At 49.5% G+C, this 18,181-nt stretch overlaps 1 protein-coding gene across 3 annotated transcripts in view; it reads right to left on the minus strand.

Moving 5' to 3' along the window:
• Positions 1-18,181, minus strand: part of LOC123757295 (rab-like protein 3) — a 130,779-nt gene that overhangs the window by 75,306 nt on the left and 37,292 nt on the right. For 2 of the 3 annotated variants that reach the window (XM_045740852.2, XM_069323540.1), the window contains one exon: positions 3,434-3,606. In XM_045740852.2, coding sequence (XP_045596808.1) covers positions 3,434-3,606 — 173 coding nt within the window. The remainder of the gene's footprint in view (positions 1-3,433; positions 3,607-18,181) is intronic. The other variant, XM_069323541.1, reaches the window with a different exon arrangement.

Consider the following 18,181-nt stretch of genomic DNA (forward strand, 5'->3'; position numbering starts at 1 on the left):
CTTCCCATATCGTCCGGATGATCGAGTGGAGACAGTACTAAGCAAACGTCTAAAGCTGAGCCCCTGAAACGTGTCCACTCACGAAGGCCAAGCAGGGGTACCACCAAAACACAATACTGTATATATACAAGAAGGACTCAAAAGGGTTAACAAAGGCAGAAAGAAAGGCAGCCCCAAGGGCAGTACTTACAGGGCACCTAGGGAAGGGAACCATAGGCGCATGCAGCCCGAGTACTGTAGAATATTCCTCCTGGCACACACACCTCCTGGAGAGACAGACTACGCCACAAGGCACAGTAACTGAGAACAAAAACCGCAGACATAGGCACCCAACTGGCAAGGAATCACATCTGCCAAGGACTGCGGGTTGGGCTACCGGCGCGAGGGTCTGGGGCTCCCCCTTCCCCTTCCCCGGGAGGAGGGGGTTGTGCAGATGGCTACGCGGCGACGTGATGACATCATGCTAGTTGCTAGTTTTCGCTTGGGGAGTTCTGTCCACTCGTTAGGCTTTTGGTAGCAATTTTCACCAGTATAGGGGTTTGTTTTGGAATGCCTATTTTTCTGGATGACAGACCCGATCAATGGTAAGACATAGAATGCTTCCAACCACACGGGGGTTTCTATAGGCCATTGCTCCTCACGCCTCTCTGAGGGCCAGGTTCTAGCCGTGGTCCCCGGTAGGCAGATCTCCATGCACTTTGACTGATGTCAGAAAGCTAAATAAGTACATATCAGCCTGGATAGCTCCCAGAAAAAAGGATTGGTTATGAGCCAGGATGACTCTGGAACCTCATAATACACCCAATAGGGGGAATGAGGACCCAAACTCAAAAGAGGCTGGGGCCATTGGCAAGATATAAACTGGGACACACAGGAGGTAAGTTAAAAGTACCTTAAAAGTCTTCAAAGAGGAAATCTATGAGGAAGGAAACCCCCGAAAGGATACCCCTCAGCATGCTCAAAGACACCCAGAAGATAACCTTTGGGAAAGCCACACTCAAATCTAACTGCTACAGAGCAGGAGGTACAAAAACCTCTCCCCCCTGCACCCAAACACCCACTGCAGAAAATGCTAGTAATCATGAAGGGCTAAAGTGGACCAACAACCCCAATTCAGACTCCTCCCATGCCCTAGAAACACCAGTTGCGGGTTTCAGGGCAGTCATCGGTTATGCCCACCACCCGGGAAATACAGGCAGAGTTTAGGGGCAGAAGCTTTGAGAAGGGGGGCTGACTAGGAGAGGCCCAGAAGCCACAGCAAAACCAAGAGGATCAACTGCCTCTGCACCCCACTCAGAAGGGGCAATCCATGGAGCTGCCCTAGCCAAATCCCAGGCTAATCCCTACCCTGAATTCAAAATCCTCAAGAGGTTTTGGGGATGGAAGCAAATGGGAACTACTTGGACAGGAAAGGAAGAAGTAGTGTGGATAGAGCCAAGGTTGAATTGACCAACACCTCGAAATCCAGGTCTCTAAAAATCAAGCAGGGCAGCTCCAGGGGCATCTAAATGAGCACACAACCTAGACTGCTGTAACACAGAAAACCTCACACAAAGAGCTCATCAGTCACTGCATGATGAGCCCCCACACCATCAGGAAGGGTAGTGAGATGAGTAACATGATGGGAGCACTCTCCACCCGACTCAGGGTTGAATATGTCACCGATCCAACAGGCAGCATGATGGAGGCAGAACAAATGAACATCTGCTTGTGGCACTAACAATTGCCCCCATGCTCTCTGGTTTGTACTCTACGCTTCTCTTCAAATGCACAAGGAAATCTCATTAACATGATGTATAGATGAGAAAATCAGAAGGAGCCATGCAGAGGATTCAAACCTATAGTGCCAAGCAAATGCCTTAGACCACTACCCTACAACATGGTCAAAAGCAATGCAATGAAACCCTGGTTAGGCTTCAGTGTAAGCTTCATGATTCCTTAGAGGATTCAGTTGAATCCAGGGTCGCATTGTTTTGAGCACGTCGTGGTGTAGCAGTCTGAGATGTTTGCTTGCAAGTACCCAGAGCATAGGTTTGCCTCCTCCTCATGACTCCTACTGATATTCTCATTGATACATCACGTTAATGTGATTTCTTTGTGCAATGTGATACAAGAACACCAAGTTTCAAGATGCCATAATCTGTCAGATTGAGTGAAGCATTAAGACAATCAATGACTGTTGGCAAATTAAAGAACAGGTACACAAAGATTTAATTAGACTATATGAACAGAAAAAATGCATAGATGTAAAATTAGAGACTTGACCTTAGTTGCCTTATACAAGAAAATAATATTGTGTGCACCAATAATACTAGATAATTGCCTTACTAACAATAACAGACTTTTTGGAGTTGGCACTGTGCTTATTTGTATATGCTTCATGCATAAAAATGAAATATAGGAGTGATTAACACAAAATTACTTGTAGGTCAAGTCCCTGTATTTGGACAGATCATTCTTAAAAGTTAATTTTCAAAATTCTACAAAAAGCCCTGAAAACGGCCAATTCCTGAGGTACTATATATATGAAAATTAAGATCGTAACACTGTGCCTCAGACAAATTTGTACTTAAACCACCCTACTATAAGTGCCTATTATAAAGCACCATATATTATAAGAGTCCCCCTACCTATTATGGAAAGGGAGCCGAGCGGACAGCACGCTGGACTTGTGATCCTGTGGTCCTGGGTTCGATCCCAGGCGCCGGCGAGAAACAATGGGCTTTCACCCTATGCCCCTGTTACCTAGCAGTAAAATAGGTACCTGGGTGTTAGTCAGCTGTCACGGGCTGCTTCCTGGGGGTGGAGGCCTGGTCGAGGACCGGGCCGTGGGGACACTAAAGCCCCGAAATCATCTCAAGATAATCTTATACAATAAGAAGTTTACACAAATGCTTATACCATAGGTACCACAATGGTGAGGAAGACAAGGGGCTTTTTGAAATGCAGGTGAGGTTAATGGATCTTTGTTCACAAGTTCAAGCTGAACATCAAAGTTCACAAAGAATCCTACTGTGTTTTTTAGAGCATGTTTGTTTGTTCTTAGTGCCTATTATCACATTTGCAGCAGAACAAATAAACTTAAATAAATAAACACACTGTATTTAAATAAGCAAATATATATAAGCATAACCTACACAACTAAAGGCAAATTTTAGTGGATCCTCAACAGACAACACAACGCATTGTGCTAAACTATATCTCGGCCCTAAACTTGACTACACTAAACCTTCAACATCAACTTCAATATGAACAAATCTAAAATTTATATACAGAACAAGCCACAGTAAACTGTAAGGGACAATATTACACAATAATAATACTTAGCCACCAACAGAGCATAAAATCATCACGCTTACCCCTTGTAGACAGACAGACACTACCAAGGCTCCCAGGTACAGATGCTAAATGCAAACACTTATTTAATAGCTACCTTTTTCAATCCATATACCTGAGAAAACCCTCCAAATAGTTCTGCATCAAAGTCATCTGCTAATGGAGTTCGAGATTTCGTCCCACCCCCTTCCCGAAGCAGAATTTCAGACAACCAGCGACGAAGATTTTGCTGCGATTTTCGATTGGTCAGATCGTGTACAAGAATGATGCCTGAAAGAAAATCTTTTATGAATACAATAAAAAGTGTTATGTTCTTACTTCATTCAGTACAAGTATCTGTACATTCAAATTTCTTGTGGCAAGCCACTTCAAAAAACGATTGCCATTTCAAGTGAAATAAAAAATTACAAATACTGTACTGTGTAGTATTATTATTGAAAACCCATCAATAAATGCAATGAAACGCCATTTTCTGGGTGAGACCCAAAGGCTCCCCAGAGCTATCCAGCTCTCTAGGCTCATACGGATATACAGTGGAACCTTTATTAACGAGTTTAATCCGTTCTGGCACCGAGCTCGTTACCTGGAAAACTCGTCTTAAGAAACAAATTTCCCCATTTAAAATAAAGGAAATAAATTTAATCCGTTCCACTCCCAAAAACATCCATACTTGTATGACTTTTTTTTATGTAAATATAATACTGCACATGTAAATATAAATGTTTTGTTGTAGTATTTTAATGTTTACTTTACCTTATGAAGAGTAGTTGCTGGCTTGAGGAAGACGATGGAGAGGTGGGAAGGAGGAGACGGGTTATGGTGTGGAAGGAGAATCCACCTCTGAGTCAGGCGGACTCTCTCTTCTTGGGAATTTCACCCAAATTTCATTTCAAATGTCACACAAGGATGCGTTAGACCAGCACCAAATAAAAAACTACGTCGATTACACTCGTTGTGTCAACAATATAATAGTCTTACCACGAAGATACAATACAATGCCATTCTCCCAAATAGGCAATGTGGTTATTAAAGAAAACGGAAATTTCATGGCAAACATGTATACAATCCCCAAGTCGATCGGATAAGAATTGGATTTTATAGAAATATTTGCTCAAATGACGCTTGAGCGGGGTGTTTGGGTGCATTCAAGAGAAAAAAGTGTGTCATGTTCAAGCGACATATATATACCTGCAAAAGTGATAACACTTTCACAAAGTATTATCACAAAGTGATAAATTAATTACACATTTTCACACACCGGGTTGTCACTGCTTTATCAGGGCAGCTTTTCCAAGAATGCGTTCACCTTTTCAAACATTCCAAACACTTCCCTGATCTCAGTGGAAGAGGCAGCATCGTCCCTTACCTCCTCATTCACTTACTAATGGTGTAAATTGTTGATGAGGACCTGCCATACTTCCTTGTGAGATCAATCACACAGACACCACACTCATGCTTTGCTATAATTTCCTTCTTCAAATCCACAGTAATTGTGTCTTTCTTCCTCTTGACAACACTATCTTTAGCAAGCAGCTTCTTTGGAGACATCGTGTGTTACAAATTGTAGTCGCAAAACCACTAAAAACCCAAAGAAAAGCTCAAATAAATCCAGAGGGATGCTTGTTGTGTGCGATACAACAACAACACTGGCGTCGGAGGTGTCCGAGAATTTGTGAGAACCTGCGAGATGCTAGGAAGCACCATGTGGTTTTGCTCGTTAATAGAGGCGAGCTTGTCAATAGAGACAAATTTGCTGCGAGTGGCTTGCTCGTTACTGGAAAAACTCGTTAACAGAGCCACTCGCTAATCGAGGTTCCACTGTACAGTGAAACCCTTTGTTACGAGCGTCCCTGCTTACAAGTTTTTCAGGTTACGAGCCCGATTTGTTCGGAAAATTTGCATCAGGATACGAGCATTGCATCAGGTAATGAGTTTGTTGATACCCGTACAGGCCAACCTAGCGCATGGTGGCACAACGATCGCCCCTCAGTTTACCAGTGCCTCGCGCCCAGTGTCTTTCCCACCTGAATTCTTCACAAGGATTTACAGTTTTTTGTCAGATACTTGGCCATTTGAACATAAAAGTTATTATATATCTCGCAATAGGTCCCAAGAAAGCCAGTGATAAGGTTCAAGGCAAGAAATCGCATGTGAGAATGACAATAGAGGAAAAACAAGAGATCATTAGGAAGCATGAAAATGGTACTCGTGTTGTTGAACTAGCTAGGCAGTACAACAAATCTTTAGAGGAGGAAGAGGAGGCAGTAGAGAATGTCTCTTCCTCATTAATTAAGAAAATGTGTGCAGTATGGGAAGGTCTGCAAAGTTTTGCTGAAAAGAATCACCCAGATAAAGCTGTAGTAGGCAGTTGCATTGATCTTTTTAATGACATGTGATGCCTCACTACAGACAAGTGTTGCAAAGAAGGGAAAAACAATCTTTAATGGAACATTTCCTTGTGAGAAAAGTGAGAAAATCAAGCAGTGAGCCACAACCAGGACCTAGTGGTATCCAGGCAAAACGTGCCAGAGTGTGCACTCCAGAAAAATCTTCACTGCCTGATGTTATAATGGAAGGGGACTCCCCTTCCAAACAGTAACACCTCTCCTCCTCCTCCCTCCTCACCATCTTCCATATGTCAACAGGAGTCATCAGCAAGGGTCAGTAATAACTTGAACATACTTTTGTAGTGTAGATTTGGATGAATTGGGTATAAAATTTAATTTGAAGTGGTATTTTTGGGTAGTCAGGAACAAATTAATTCATTTCCCATTATTTCTTATGGCGAAATTAGCTTCGGTTTACGAGTTTTCGGGTTACGAGCTAGCTGTCTCCAGGAACGGATTAAACTCTTAAACCGAAGTACCCCTGTATAAGACTTTGGCATCAGTCAATGTGAATTAGAGTTCTAGGCCTACCAGGGACCACAAGCCAGAACCTGGCCATCTCAGAAAGGCACGAAGAGAATGGCCTATAGAAATACACATGTGGTTATGGAGCATTCTATGTCTGCCATCTACTGGGTCAGGCACCCAGAAAGGTAAGCATTCCAAAACAAACCCTATTCTATCTTGAGGTTATCTTGAGATGATTTCGGGGCTTTTTTTTTAGTGTCCCCGCGGCCCGGTCCTCGACCAGGCCTCCACCCCCAGGAAGCAGCCCGTGACAGCTGACTAACACCCAGGTACCTATTTTACTGCTAGGTAACAGGGGCATAGGGTGAAAGAAACTCTGCCCAATGTTTCTCGCCGGCGCCTGGGATCGAACCCAGGACCACAGGATCACAAGTCCAGCGTGCTGTCTGCTCGGCCGGCCGGCTCCCTAAAGGGAGCCTTTCTAGGTGAAACTACTACTAAAAGTCAAACAGGTGGACAGAATGCCCCAAATAAAAATGAGCAAACGACCATGATGTCACCACATCGCCTCGACGCTTGTCTCCACAACCCCCACCCTCCTCTAGAGGGGAAAGAGGAAGCCTAGGACCCTTGCACCGGCGATCCACCCTGCAGTTCTGTGGCTGGATGTCAAAACAAGTGAAAAACCACTGACCGGAGGGAGGGGGGGAAGGTTGCCGGGGAGCCTTTGGGTCTCGCCCAGAAAATTGCTTTCATTACATTCAACGCTGGTTTTCTGGGGAAGCCCCTTCGGCTCCCTGGAGCTACTTCGGAGCTACTTTACCAAAGATAAGGAAAAGAGGGATGCACCCGGGAGGCATTCGCCACGCGTGACTCAAATCAAAAGGCTAGACAACCAACGGTACCAAAGGACCCCAGGAAACCCTGGGTTATGGAGCAAGGGGACTCCCTTGCCCGAACTCCCTTGCCAAGGGGACTTGGCAGGACTCCCTCGCCCGAACTCCCTTGCCAATGGGACTTACCCTTGCTGATGACTCCTGTTGACATATGGAAGATGGTGAGGAGGGAGGAGGAGGAGAGGTGTTACTGTTTGAAAGGGGAGTCCCCTTCCCGAACCCAAACCCAGGAACTGGGAAGACGGGAAACCGGGGCAACCAAAAGCATGTTCCCAGACACAGAAGCCGAGGCGCACAAATAACGGCAGAGAGCCGCAACGGGACACAACACATGAAGCACCTCCGGCCTAACCAACCAAGCATCAATAACCCAAGGACCCCTCCTGAAAACAGCAGACTCATACCGCCCAAAAAAAGTCAGCCGCCACCGAACAAACCTACCAAAAGAACCAAACGAGCAGAAACCCGTGTGCCAGAGGAGAGCATGAAGCTGCCCGACCAGACCTGCATAGGAAAATGCCAACAGGAAAAAGCCGGAGAGAAACAAACCAATGGCACCAAAGGACCCAGCAAACGACCCAGGAAATCAAAAACCAGGAACAGGGAAGACGGGAAACTGGGGCAACCAAAAGCGCGTCCCCACACACAGAAGCCGAGGCACGCAAATAACAGCGGAGAGCCACAACACATGAAGCACCTCCGGCCTAACCAACCAAGCATCAATAACCCAAGGACCCCTCCTGAAAACAGCAGACTCATACTGCCCAAAAAAAGTCAGCCACCACCGAACAAACCTACCAAAAGAACCAAACGAGCAGAAACCCGTGTGCCAGAGGTGAGCATGAAACTGCCTGACCAGACCCGCATAGGAAAATGCCAACAGGAAAAAGCCGGAGAGAAACAAACCTGACCGAAGGCGCCACTAGAAACTGAGGAGAAGAGAGGAGCCAGTCGACCGAGTGGACAGCACGCTGGACTTGTTATCCTGTGGGCCTGGGTTCGATCCCAGGCGCCGGCGAGAAACAATGGGCAGAGTTTCTTTCACCCTATGCCCCTGTTACCTAGCAGTAAAATAGGTACCTGGGTGTTAGTCAGCTGTCACGGGTTGCTTCCTGGGGGGTGGAGGCCTGGTCGAGGACCAGGCCACAGGGACACTAAAAAGCCCCGAAATCATCTCAAGATAACCTCAAGAACGCCAGATCCAAAAACCAGGACGGCTCAGGCGGCGTATGAGCAGGCCAGAAGTGAAACAACGCACGACACAGCTTGCAAAACGGTGCTGAAGGAACATCAACCCCGAACGTAAGCTGCAGTGGCTTCATAAGTGCCGCACGATAAGAGGCAACAGTATTTGGCAGAAGATGATGGTCCTGAAACAACAACGATAGAAAGGACAATACCACTGCATCAGAAACCGAAAGAAACCTACGAAGGGACAAGAAAAAACGGCAGGCCTACCAGGAAACTTCATACTGACACCGAGACGAAGCACGCAGTTGGGACACCACCAAAGAAACCTCCTGATCACCATACAAACAGTGATAGACTCGACTCAAAAAGACCAGATGCGAAAACTCGAGGAGATGATTAAACCAGCCACGTAGCAGACCGGGCCGAACCCCCGAAAGAGGTGGAACCGTAGGAAGACCCATGGATTCGGACACCGAGCAAGCAGCGCCTGAAACCAAGGCTGGGCCGGCCACTAAAGGCCAAGAAGACAACTCTTCCATGGTAAGTCTTTCAGCAGACGAGTCACCCGAAACGACCAGCCCCAAAGAGCCAAAGACCGCATCGAACCCCTGCAGTACAGGCAATGAACCACCAGCGAGCAGTCTGAAAGGAGCCTGATCACTGATCCGCAAGTGGCCCCCCACTATCTATAGGGTTGAAGAACCCTTTTGGGCCCCCCCAGAGAACCAACAAGTCCAACATCGGACAGCAACTAGAAGAAGCTGCCTGCAGATACTGCTCAACCACAGAATCAGCAAACAGCAAGGGACAAAAAGGTAATGAAAACCTAAGAGCCATGGCCCTAACCTGTATGAAGACGGATTCATGATAGAGGTGTAATTCAGGTCGCGCAGGAGGTAAGCCCCAATTGCTTCCCGCACCTCATGAGGCGAGATGCGGGAAGTCGAAAACCTCCGGAAGGAAGGAACCAATGAACCCGAAGGGACACGGAATCGAACCCGGGGAGGGGCTGACACCAAATCCAACTCGTACGCATAGGGGGAAAAGAAAACCCGTTCCTCGTAACAAGCTCTGAGGGTAGAAAAACCCAAGCAGGGTCCAATGGGGCCCAAGGCCCCCAAGTCAACCCCTCCCCAGCCACGAGAACCTCCACATCAGAATCTGGGGGTGAGCCGTCATCCAAAGCCAAAGCCCCGGCCCCTAAAGAAAAAGCCGGAGCAGTCAGAAAGGCGGGAAGGAAAGGGGCCCACTGGTTGGATCCAGACACCACGGCTGGAGGAACCGACTCGAATGCCTCTGTTGCTACCCCAGAAGGGGCATCTCCTGAAACTGCCAGAGTCTCAAATCCAGCTTAACCCAGCTCCGACCCTTAAGCCCTCAGATGCTTTGGAGCTGGAAGTAGAGGGGGGGGGGGAGGCAGAATGAACCACAGCTGAAGAAAGGACGAGGGGGGTGCAGACTGAACCAGAGTCGAGGAGACTACCACCCCAAGTCCAGGTCCTTATAACCAAAACGGGGCAGCCTTGAGGCTTCTGGGACAGCAACCAACCTAGCGCACTGCAGCAACTTAAACCTAGCATGCAACGTCTGAGCTGCCTGCACCCAAATAGAATCATTAGTGGACTGGGTGAACTGAGTTACTAACAAGCAACAAAACTTGCAGGATTCTAGGTTGAAGGTGTCACCAACCCAACAGGCAGCATGACAGAGACAAAAACAGTGAGTCACCTAAAGACGAGTCACTCAAACTCGCACAAAGCAAGAGGGTATACAGGGGTGGCATTCATCAGACCCATGCGCCCCCGCGGGGATTCCCAGGGGCCCTTAGACTGGTATTGCTAAGGGAATCCCAAGCAGGGTACTGCTAACTGGCACCCAAACCTACCAAGAGATCCACTAAAAGCTGAACCCCTGGGATGTGTCCACTCACGGGTCCCCACTCACGGGGACCTAGTGGAGGTACCACCAAAGACAATGGTAACAACCTAACACAAGAGGCAGACCCCCATCCCCCACCAAGTAGGTCAAACAAAGACAAAGGAAAAAACCCACAGGACAGTGTGCCCAGCAGAACAGAGCCGGCCGCTATGGGAGGTGATAACTAGCTGTGCAGTACCCCGTGCCCCTACCAATGCAAACTACCCCTTCCCAAAGGCAAACAAGGGTGCAGAAAACACCCCAGCACACTAAGGGTGGTCGATCACCAAGCAGCAAAAGAACAAGCAGAGGTAGATCCCAAGGTGACTTGTGGAATTCACACGTTCTATGCCATTCACATCAGCCATAAAACAACAGGGTGGATCCCCGGCATGAGGGTCTGGGGCTTCTCCTTCCCCCTCCCAGGGTGGGTGGGGGTTGTGCAGACAAGCGGCGCAGCGACGTGGTGACATCATACTCGTTTACTCATTTTCATTTGGGGAGTTCTGTCCACTCGTTTGACTTTCAGTAGTAGTTTCCACCAGAATAAGGGTTAATTTTGGGATGCTAACCTTGCTAGGAGCCTGACCCAATCGATAGCAGACATAGAATGCTCCATAACCACATGTGCATTTCTATAGGCCATTGCTCCTTGTACCTCTCTGAGGGGGGCCAAGATCTGAGGTCGTGGTTCTCGGTAGGCCTAGAGCTCCATTTACATTGACTGATGCTAAAGTCTAATATATCCATATCAGCCTGGATAGCTGGATAGATCCGGGGAGCCAAAGGGGCTCCCCCCCCCAGAAAAACTATGGTATGATTGAAAGGCGATATATATTCATCTCTATCATGACACCATAATTTATGTTATAGGTGCAATATGTATGTAGACATTGACAAACACTTGTGGCCAGAATTATGTCGTTGCCAGGTATCCAAACCACACAATGGTGATATCCAGCCAAGTAGTTATACCTTATTACCACCTTTTCCCTTGTTTAAATGTGTGTACAGTACTATATTTATATCAATGATAATGGGCATCACCAGGAGGTCATTTATATAAATGTTACATTCATTTAAAAATAGTAGTAGTCCAAATAATGAATTGTGAGGGACCCAACACATCCCTTCCTCCACCCTGCCACTTCCTGTCTCGCAATCATCCTTTTCCTATTTGTCATGCATTTGTTAAAATCATTTATTTCTTTATCTACTTCACCCACTTCTGAGCATAAATTATATATAATTTTAATATCGAGCATCCCATCAATAATGTTCTATACCTTTCAAGTGGAAGTCTAGGCCCAATGTTAGGCACGAATGAAAATACATTACCAGTAATTTTGTTCTAAAGTGATGGATTCCCTTTTTAGTATATACAGTCGTATACAGATCTATCCCAAGTTCGATCCCAAGAGGCAGACAAGAGGAGCTCCAGCATATTTCAACAATCCTAAGTATTGTAGTACAGGATGATAATAGTGAGTGGTGTCCCAGAGTACTTAAAGGTATAGTGCTTTTGAAAAATAGGTGAGATAACAGGAATGTGCCAAGGGAAGTGAAAAATTGGATGAGAAAAAGTTGCCCTAGTGTTTACAGTGTAGAGAACAACATTCAAGATGGCCGCCGGCAAAAGGAAATACAAAACAGAGTTTGATTTTGTTGGATTCAGTGAAGAAAGCATTGATATAACCAGTCTATACAACAAGTTGGTAAAATTAGATACTATAGTGACCTCTCATGTAGAAATAATTAGTAAGTTAAAAGAAAGTAATGACCATTTAAATAGCAAAGTTGTATGTCTTGAGGGTGTAGTGAAAGACTTGTGCACAGATAAGATTCAATTGGAAACAAATTGCAAAGCCATGGAAGAAGAAAATAGACTCTTAAAAATAGCTCTGGAAGAAGTTAAAGTAAATTTAAACATAAATGACTACAATAGGTTAGGTAAGGAATTTCAACAGGAGAAACAGCTTTTGTCAGCACAGATGGAGGAAGTTACACAGGGAATAGAACAGTGCAAGAAAGATATGCAACTCACCTATGCGCAAGTGGCCAAGGAGAAGGAAAAAATTGAAGCAGCAGTAAAGGAAGTCAAACACTGCAACAACCAAGATAAAACAAACATTAGACTGGAAGTGAGAAAAGAATTGGCATCTAACCCGAAGTTGGTGCAAAACACAGTTGATCAGGGTAAGTCCCTGATCATTTTTGGCTGCAAAGAAAAGAAGATAACATCTAGGTCAGAAAGAGCTGTAGAAAAAGCAAAAGTAGTAGATAAAATTGTTGGCCTCGTGGAAGGTCTTACAACCAGAGAGAATGTGTGCGACTACAGGAGAATAGGCAGATATGTAAAAAGGGAAAGATCGACCTTTGAGGATCACCCTACATGGTGCCAAACAGATGGAAGAAGTACTAAGGAATGCTAGAAAATTACAAAGTGATGAGGATGGGAAAGTGTGGTCGTTAAGACGAGATCTTTCAAAAGAAGATAGAGAGAAGCTGAAACTGAACCTCGCCGAGGCAAAACGTTTAAATGAGAGCAGGAATGAAGAAGAAATCAATTCTTTTTTCTACAAAGTGATAGGGGTAGGCAGACCAGTAAAGTGGTACATAAAGGCAAACCAACAAAATCATTAGAGAGAGGGGGAGTGAAAAATAAGAAGAGGGGGAACAAGTTCCTGAAGATTGCATACACCAACATAGATGGAGTAAGATCGAAGATACTGGAGTTAAGTGATGTAATACAGCTGCAGACACTAGACATTGTTGCACTCACAGAGACAAAACTTGAAGATGTTATTTTAAATGAAGTCATATTCCCAAGGGGCTACTCAATTTGGAGACGGGACAGAAAAATTAGGAAAGGCGGTGGCGTTGCTGTGCTGGTGAAAGAACACCTAAAAGTGAACGAAATAATGACTGCCAATCCACAAGAAGTTGACATAATAGGACTAGAGATCTGCCATGAGGATGATAAACTAATGATCATAAATGCATACAGTCCACCACTAAGCAGCACATGGTCAAAGGAGGAGCTAGATAGTAAAAGAGAAGGTCTTATAACAATAATGAGAGAGAGATCATAGCGAAAGCGGAAAACGATAGTTCACGACTGTTGATAGTCAGCAACTTCAACTTGAAAGCCATAGACTGGGAAGCATATGAAGCTAAAACAGAAGATTTCTGGACCTGTAAATTTGTAGACCTCATCCTGGAAACATTCTTGTATCAACATGTTAAACAAGCTACGAGGATGAGGGAAGGGGACGTTCCCTCCATGCTAGATTTGATATTTACCAGGAAGGAGGAAGAAATATTTGACATTCAGTACCTTCCTCCCTTGGGTAAAAGTGACCATGTCTTTTTGGGAATAAAGTATGCAATGCGTTATAATCTGGAAGAAAACCAGCGTTGAATGTAATGAAACGCCATTTTCTGGGTGAGTCCCGGAGGCTCCCCGGAGCTATCCCAGGCTGATATGCTAATGTCAGACTTTGGCATCAGTCATGTGTATGGAGTTCTTAGGCCTACCGGGGACCACGGCCAGAACCGGGCCCCCTCAGAGAGGCAAGGGGAGCAATGGCCTATAGAAGCCCCCGTGTTAGTGGAAGCATTCTATGTCTGCCATCGACCGGAACAGGCACCCAGAAAGGTAAGCGCCCCAAAACAAACCCCTATTCTGGTTAAAATTGCTACCTAAAACCGAACTAGTGGATAGAACTCCCCAACCGAAAACAAGCAAACTAGTGTGACGTCACACACTGCCGCGCCGCTGTCTGCGCAGCTCCCCCCTCCCCGGGAGGGGGAAGGGGGAGCCCCAGACCCCCCGCGCCGGCTACCCACACCTCAGTTCTTGAGGCTGGATGTCAAAAACGCGAAAAACCGCCGACCGGAGGGAGGGAGGGATGCCGGGGAGCCTCCGGGACTCACCCAGAAAATGGCGTTTCATTACATTCAACGCTGGTTTTCTGGGGGGAGCCCCGTCGGCTCCCCGGAGCTAACTACCCACAGACAGAAAAAGAGGGACTTACCCGGGAGGCGGTCGTCGCTCACCCCTCAACTCGAAGCCGAGACAACTGGCTGCAACCGCCGATCACAAAACATGATGCACCCCCGGCCAGACCAACCAAGCATCAACCACCCACGGACCCCTCCGGAACGCAGCAGTCTCATTCTTCGCCAGAAAAGAAGGAGACGGCTGCAAACGAACAAAACCATCACCACGACCAAAAGAGCAGAAACCCCTGCGCCGGAGGAGAGCATGAAGCTCCCCTACCCGACCCCCAGAGGCCAAAGCCAACAAGAAAAGTGCCTTGGAAAAACAATCCTGGACCGAAGGGGCCACAACGAAACGAGGAGATGAAAGGAAAGCGAGCACTCTGTCCAAAGACCAGGACGGCTCAGGCGACGCATGAGCAGGCCGGAGGTGAAACAATGCACGAGACAGCTTGCGAAACGGCGCAGACGTAACATCGATACGCGACGTAACAACAGCTACGTGACGTACCGGCCCGATCTGCTGAAAGAGGCGGAGCCGCGGGAAAAACCCTCGGGTTCGGACACCGAGCAACCAGCGCCTGAAACCAAGGCTGGGCCGGCCACCAAGGGGCCAGAAGGACAACTCTCCCCCGGTAAGTCTCTAAGCGAGTCAGGACCTGGAGCAACAGCCGAACCGGGGGAAAGAGATACAGGAACCCCCACCTCGTCCAGTCGAGCCAAAAGGCATCGACCCCGACAGCCTCGCAATCGGGGAAGGGCGCCGCATAAACGGGAAGACGCCGCGACCACGCCGACGCGAAGAGGTCCACCTCGGGGCGCCCGAACGTCTGGCAAAGCCAAAGGAAGGACTCGTCGTCGACCGTCCACTCCGTGGAGAGAGGAACGAAGCGAGACAGGGCATCGGCCAAGACGTTGGACACGCCCCGTACGTGAACCGCCAGGAGAGCCAAACCCCGAGAACTCAGCAGACGAGTCACCCGAAGCGACCAATCCCAAAGAGACAAGGACCGCATCGAACCCCCGCGGTTCAGGCAATGAACCACTGGAGAGCAGTCCGAATGGAGCCGAATCGTCGATCCGCGGGCCACCCGAATCCTCCCCAGAGCAAACCACACTGCCGCGAACTCCCGCACCGTACTGTGAGCTCGACGGAAGGACGGATCCCAACGCCCCTGGCCGGCCTGGTGAGCACTGGTCACAAAACCCCAGCCGAGACGACGCATCCGTGTACACATCGAGCGAGGGCTCGGGTAGGCGCCAAGGCACTGAACCCCGAAAAACCCGAAGAGGAAACCGGTGACGCAGCAACCGACGCAAGTCCCCCGGGGGTCGAACTCTGCGATCGCGAGAGAGGCGGAAGGGGGAACCCCGAAGGAACCAGAACAGCCGTCGAAGTCAAACCCGACCCGGCGGGTAGACCACCATCACGAAGTTCAGGCTCCCGCACAGCCCCTCGAGCAACCGCCGGGTGACCCGAGGGCCCTCCAGAAACAGACGAAGGCGGGACCGCAGCCGCAGGAGAGACTCCGGAGGGAGAGACAAGGAGGCGGTTCGAGAGTCCCACACGAGACCCAGCCATGTCCGAACCTGAGAGGGAACCAGATGGGACTTCCTCCAGTTCACCAAGAACCCGAACCCGGCGAGCTGGGAAAGAACCAAATCCCTGGCTAGCAAGCAAGCTGACTGGCTGGGAGCCCAAACCAGCCAGTCGTCGAGGTAGGCCAACACTCGAACACCTAGGAGACGCAAACGAGCCACCACAACCCGTGTAAGGCGTGTGAACACGCGAGGTGCCAGGTTCAACCCGAACGGGAGACAACGAAAGCGGTAACTCAGACGCCCCACTACAAAACCGAGCCAGTCCCTGAACCGCGGATGAATCGGGACATGCCAATAAGCGTCCCGGAGGTCCAGGGACACCATCCAAGCTCCCGGCTCCAAGAGGAGCCGAACCTGAGACAGCGTAGTCATCCGAAAGGAGGGGCAATGAACCCAGGGGTTCAGACGGGACAAGTCCAGAATGAACCGCAGGTCCGCGCAGTCCCGTTTCGGAACCGGAAACAGACGGGAAACCCATCTGAGGGACGACTTCATTTCGACGACGCCCAAGTGTACCCACTCCAAGACGACTCAACAGAGCGCAGGGGAAGAAGCCTGCCCTGCCAGCCCCGACCCCCCAAAGAGGGGAGGGGCCACCCAACGCCACCGCAGGCCGCGAGACACGACCCGAAAGGCCCACGAATCGTGGGACCAGGCGCGGGCGAACAGCGCAAGCCGCCCCCCCATCGCCCCGTCAAAGGGGCAAACCGCGAAAGGGCCGGCGACCCCTACGAGACCCATAACCCCGCACAGCGCGAACACCGCGCCGACCAGACGAGGGAGGGTCCGCAGGAGGAGCCAACCCCAAACCTGACACCAGAGGCCTACCACGACGAGAGGAACCCCGAGCCCTGGCACGACCTTTCCGGGAAGACCCACCCCGGGACCCCCGGAAAACCAACAAGTCCGACATCGGACGACAAGCCGCCGACGCAGCCTGAATAAACTGCGCCACGGCCGACTCCCCAAACAGGAGAGGACAAAAAGGTGAAGAACGCCTAAGAGCCAGAGCCCAAGCAGATCCCATGGAGGAACCCAGCACCGCCTGCCGACACGCGAGACGGGAAGCATAGAACAGGGAAACCGCATCCCGCAAAATCGGCGTGAACAGCTTCAACAAGGCAGCCGACGAACGCGCAGCCGAGGACAAGGTGCCGGACCCCGGGACGGACCCAAGCGTCCCCACATCCTCCACGAGCCAATCCGAAGACAGCTCCAGGAGGGAAAAGAACCGCAAGGCCGAACACAAAAGGCCCCGAGCGCGCAAGTCCTCCGCCACGAGCGCCGCCAAAAGGGAGGGAACCTGCACATGGAGCTGAATAACGCCCACATCGCGGGGAAGGGCAGGGGCAAACAAGCACTCATTCAGGTACTCAAGTTCACCCCCCAGGAAAACCTGAAGCACCGTGGAAGCTTCCCGCCACTCCAGCGCGCGGGAACGACAGAAGGAATGCCAGGAATCCAGACCAAACAAGGGGCAGTCTGCTAGCCAGGACGACTCCGGAACCTCGTAACGGAGCCAGAAAGGGAACGAAGTCCCAAACCTGAACGTGGACGGATCCATTTCTGAGGCATAATCCGGGTCACGCAGGAGGTAAGCTGCAAAGGCCGCTCGCACCACACCAGGTTGGATGCGATAAGCCGAAAACCTCCGGAAGGACGGAACCGACGTACCCGGGGGAACACGGAACCGTACCCGGGGAGGGGCCTACACCAAATCCAACTCGTACGCAGAGGGGGGGAAAGAAAACCCCACTCCTTGTAACAATAAGCCCCGCTCAGTGGGAAGAAAAACCCAGGCGGGGTCCAGCGGGGCCCAAGGCCCCCAAGTCAGCCCCTCCCCAGCCTCGAGGTCCGTCACCACAGGACCCGAGGCCGAGTCCTCTCCCCAAGCCCCGACCCCACAAGACAAGGACGGAGCAGCCGGAAAAGCTGGAGGAAGAGGGGCCCACTGGTCAGACCCTGAAGCTTCGGCCGGGAGACAAGACTCGAATGCCTCTGCCGCCCCCCCGGAAGGGGCAACCCCCGAAGCTGCCCGAGTCTCGAGATCAAGTAACCCCTGCTCCGACCCCGAAACCCTCAGACGCTTCGGGGCCGGAAGCAGGGGCGGGGGACCAGAACGAACAGAAGGGGAAGGACGAGGAGGTGCGGACTGAACCAGGATCGAAGCGACCCCAACCCCCAAGTCCGGGTCTCGAAAAGCAAAGCGGGGCAGCCCCGGGGCATCCGGGGAAGCAACCAACCGAGCGCGTTGCAACAGACGAAACCTAGACTGCAACGCACGTGCCGCCTGTACCCGAATAGAATCAGAGGATTGGGTAAATTGAGTCACAAGCAAGCAGCAACACTCACAGGACTCAGGGTCGAAAGTATCACCGACCC

This window comes from Procambarus clarkii, chromosome 13 (genome assembly GCF_040958095.1).
Source record: "Procambarus clarkii isolate CNS0578487 chromosome 13, FALCON_Pclarkii_2.0, whole genome shotgun sequence".
Taxonomy (NCBI): Eukaryota; Metazoa; Arthropoda; class Malacostraca; order Decapoda; family Cambaridae; genus Procambarus; species Procambarus clarkii.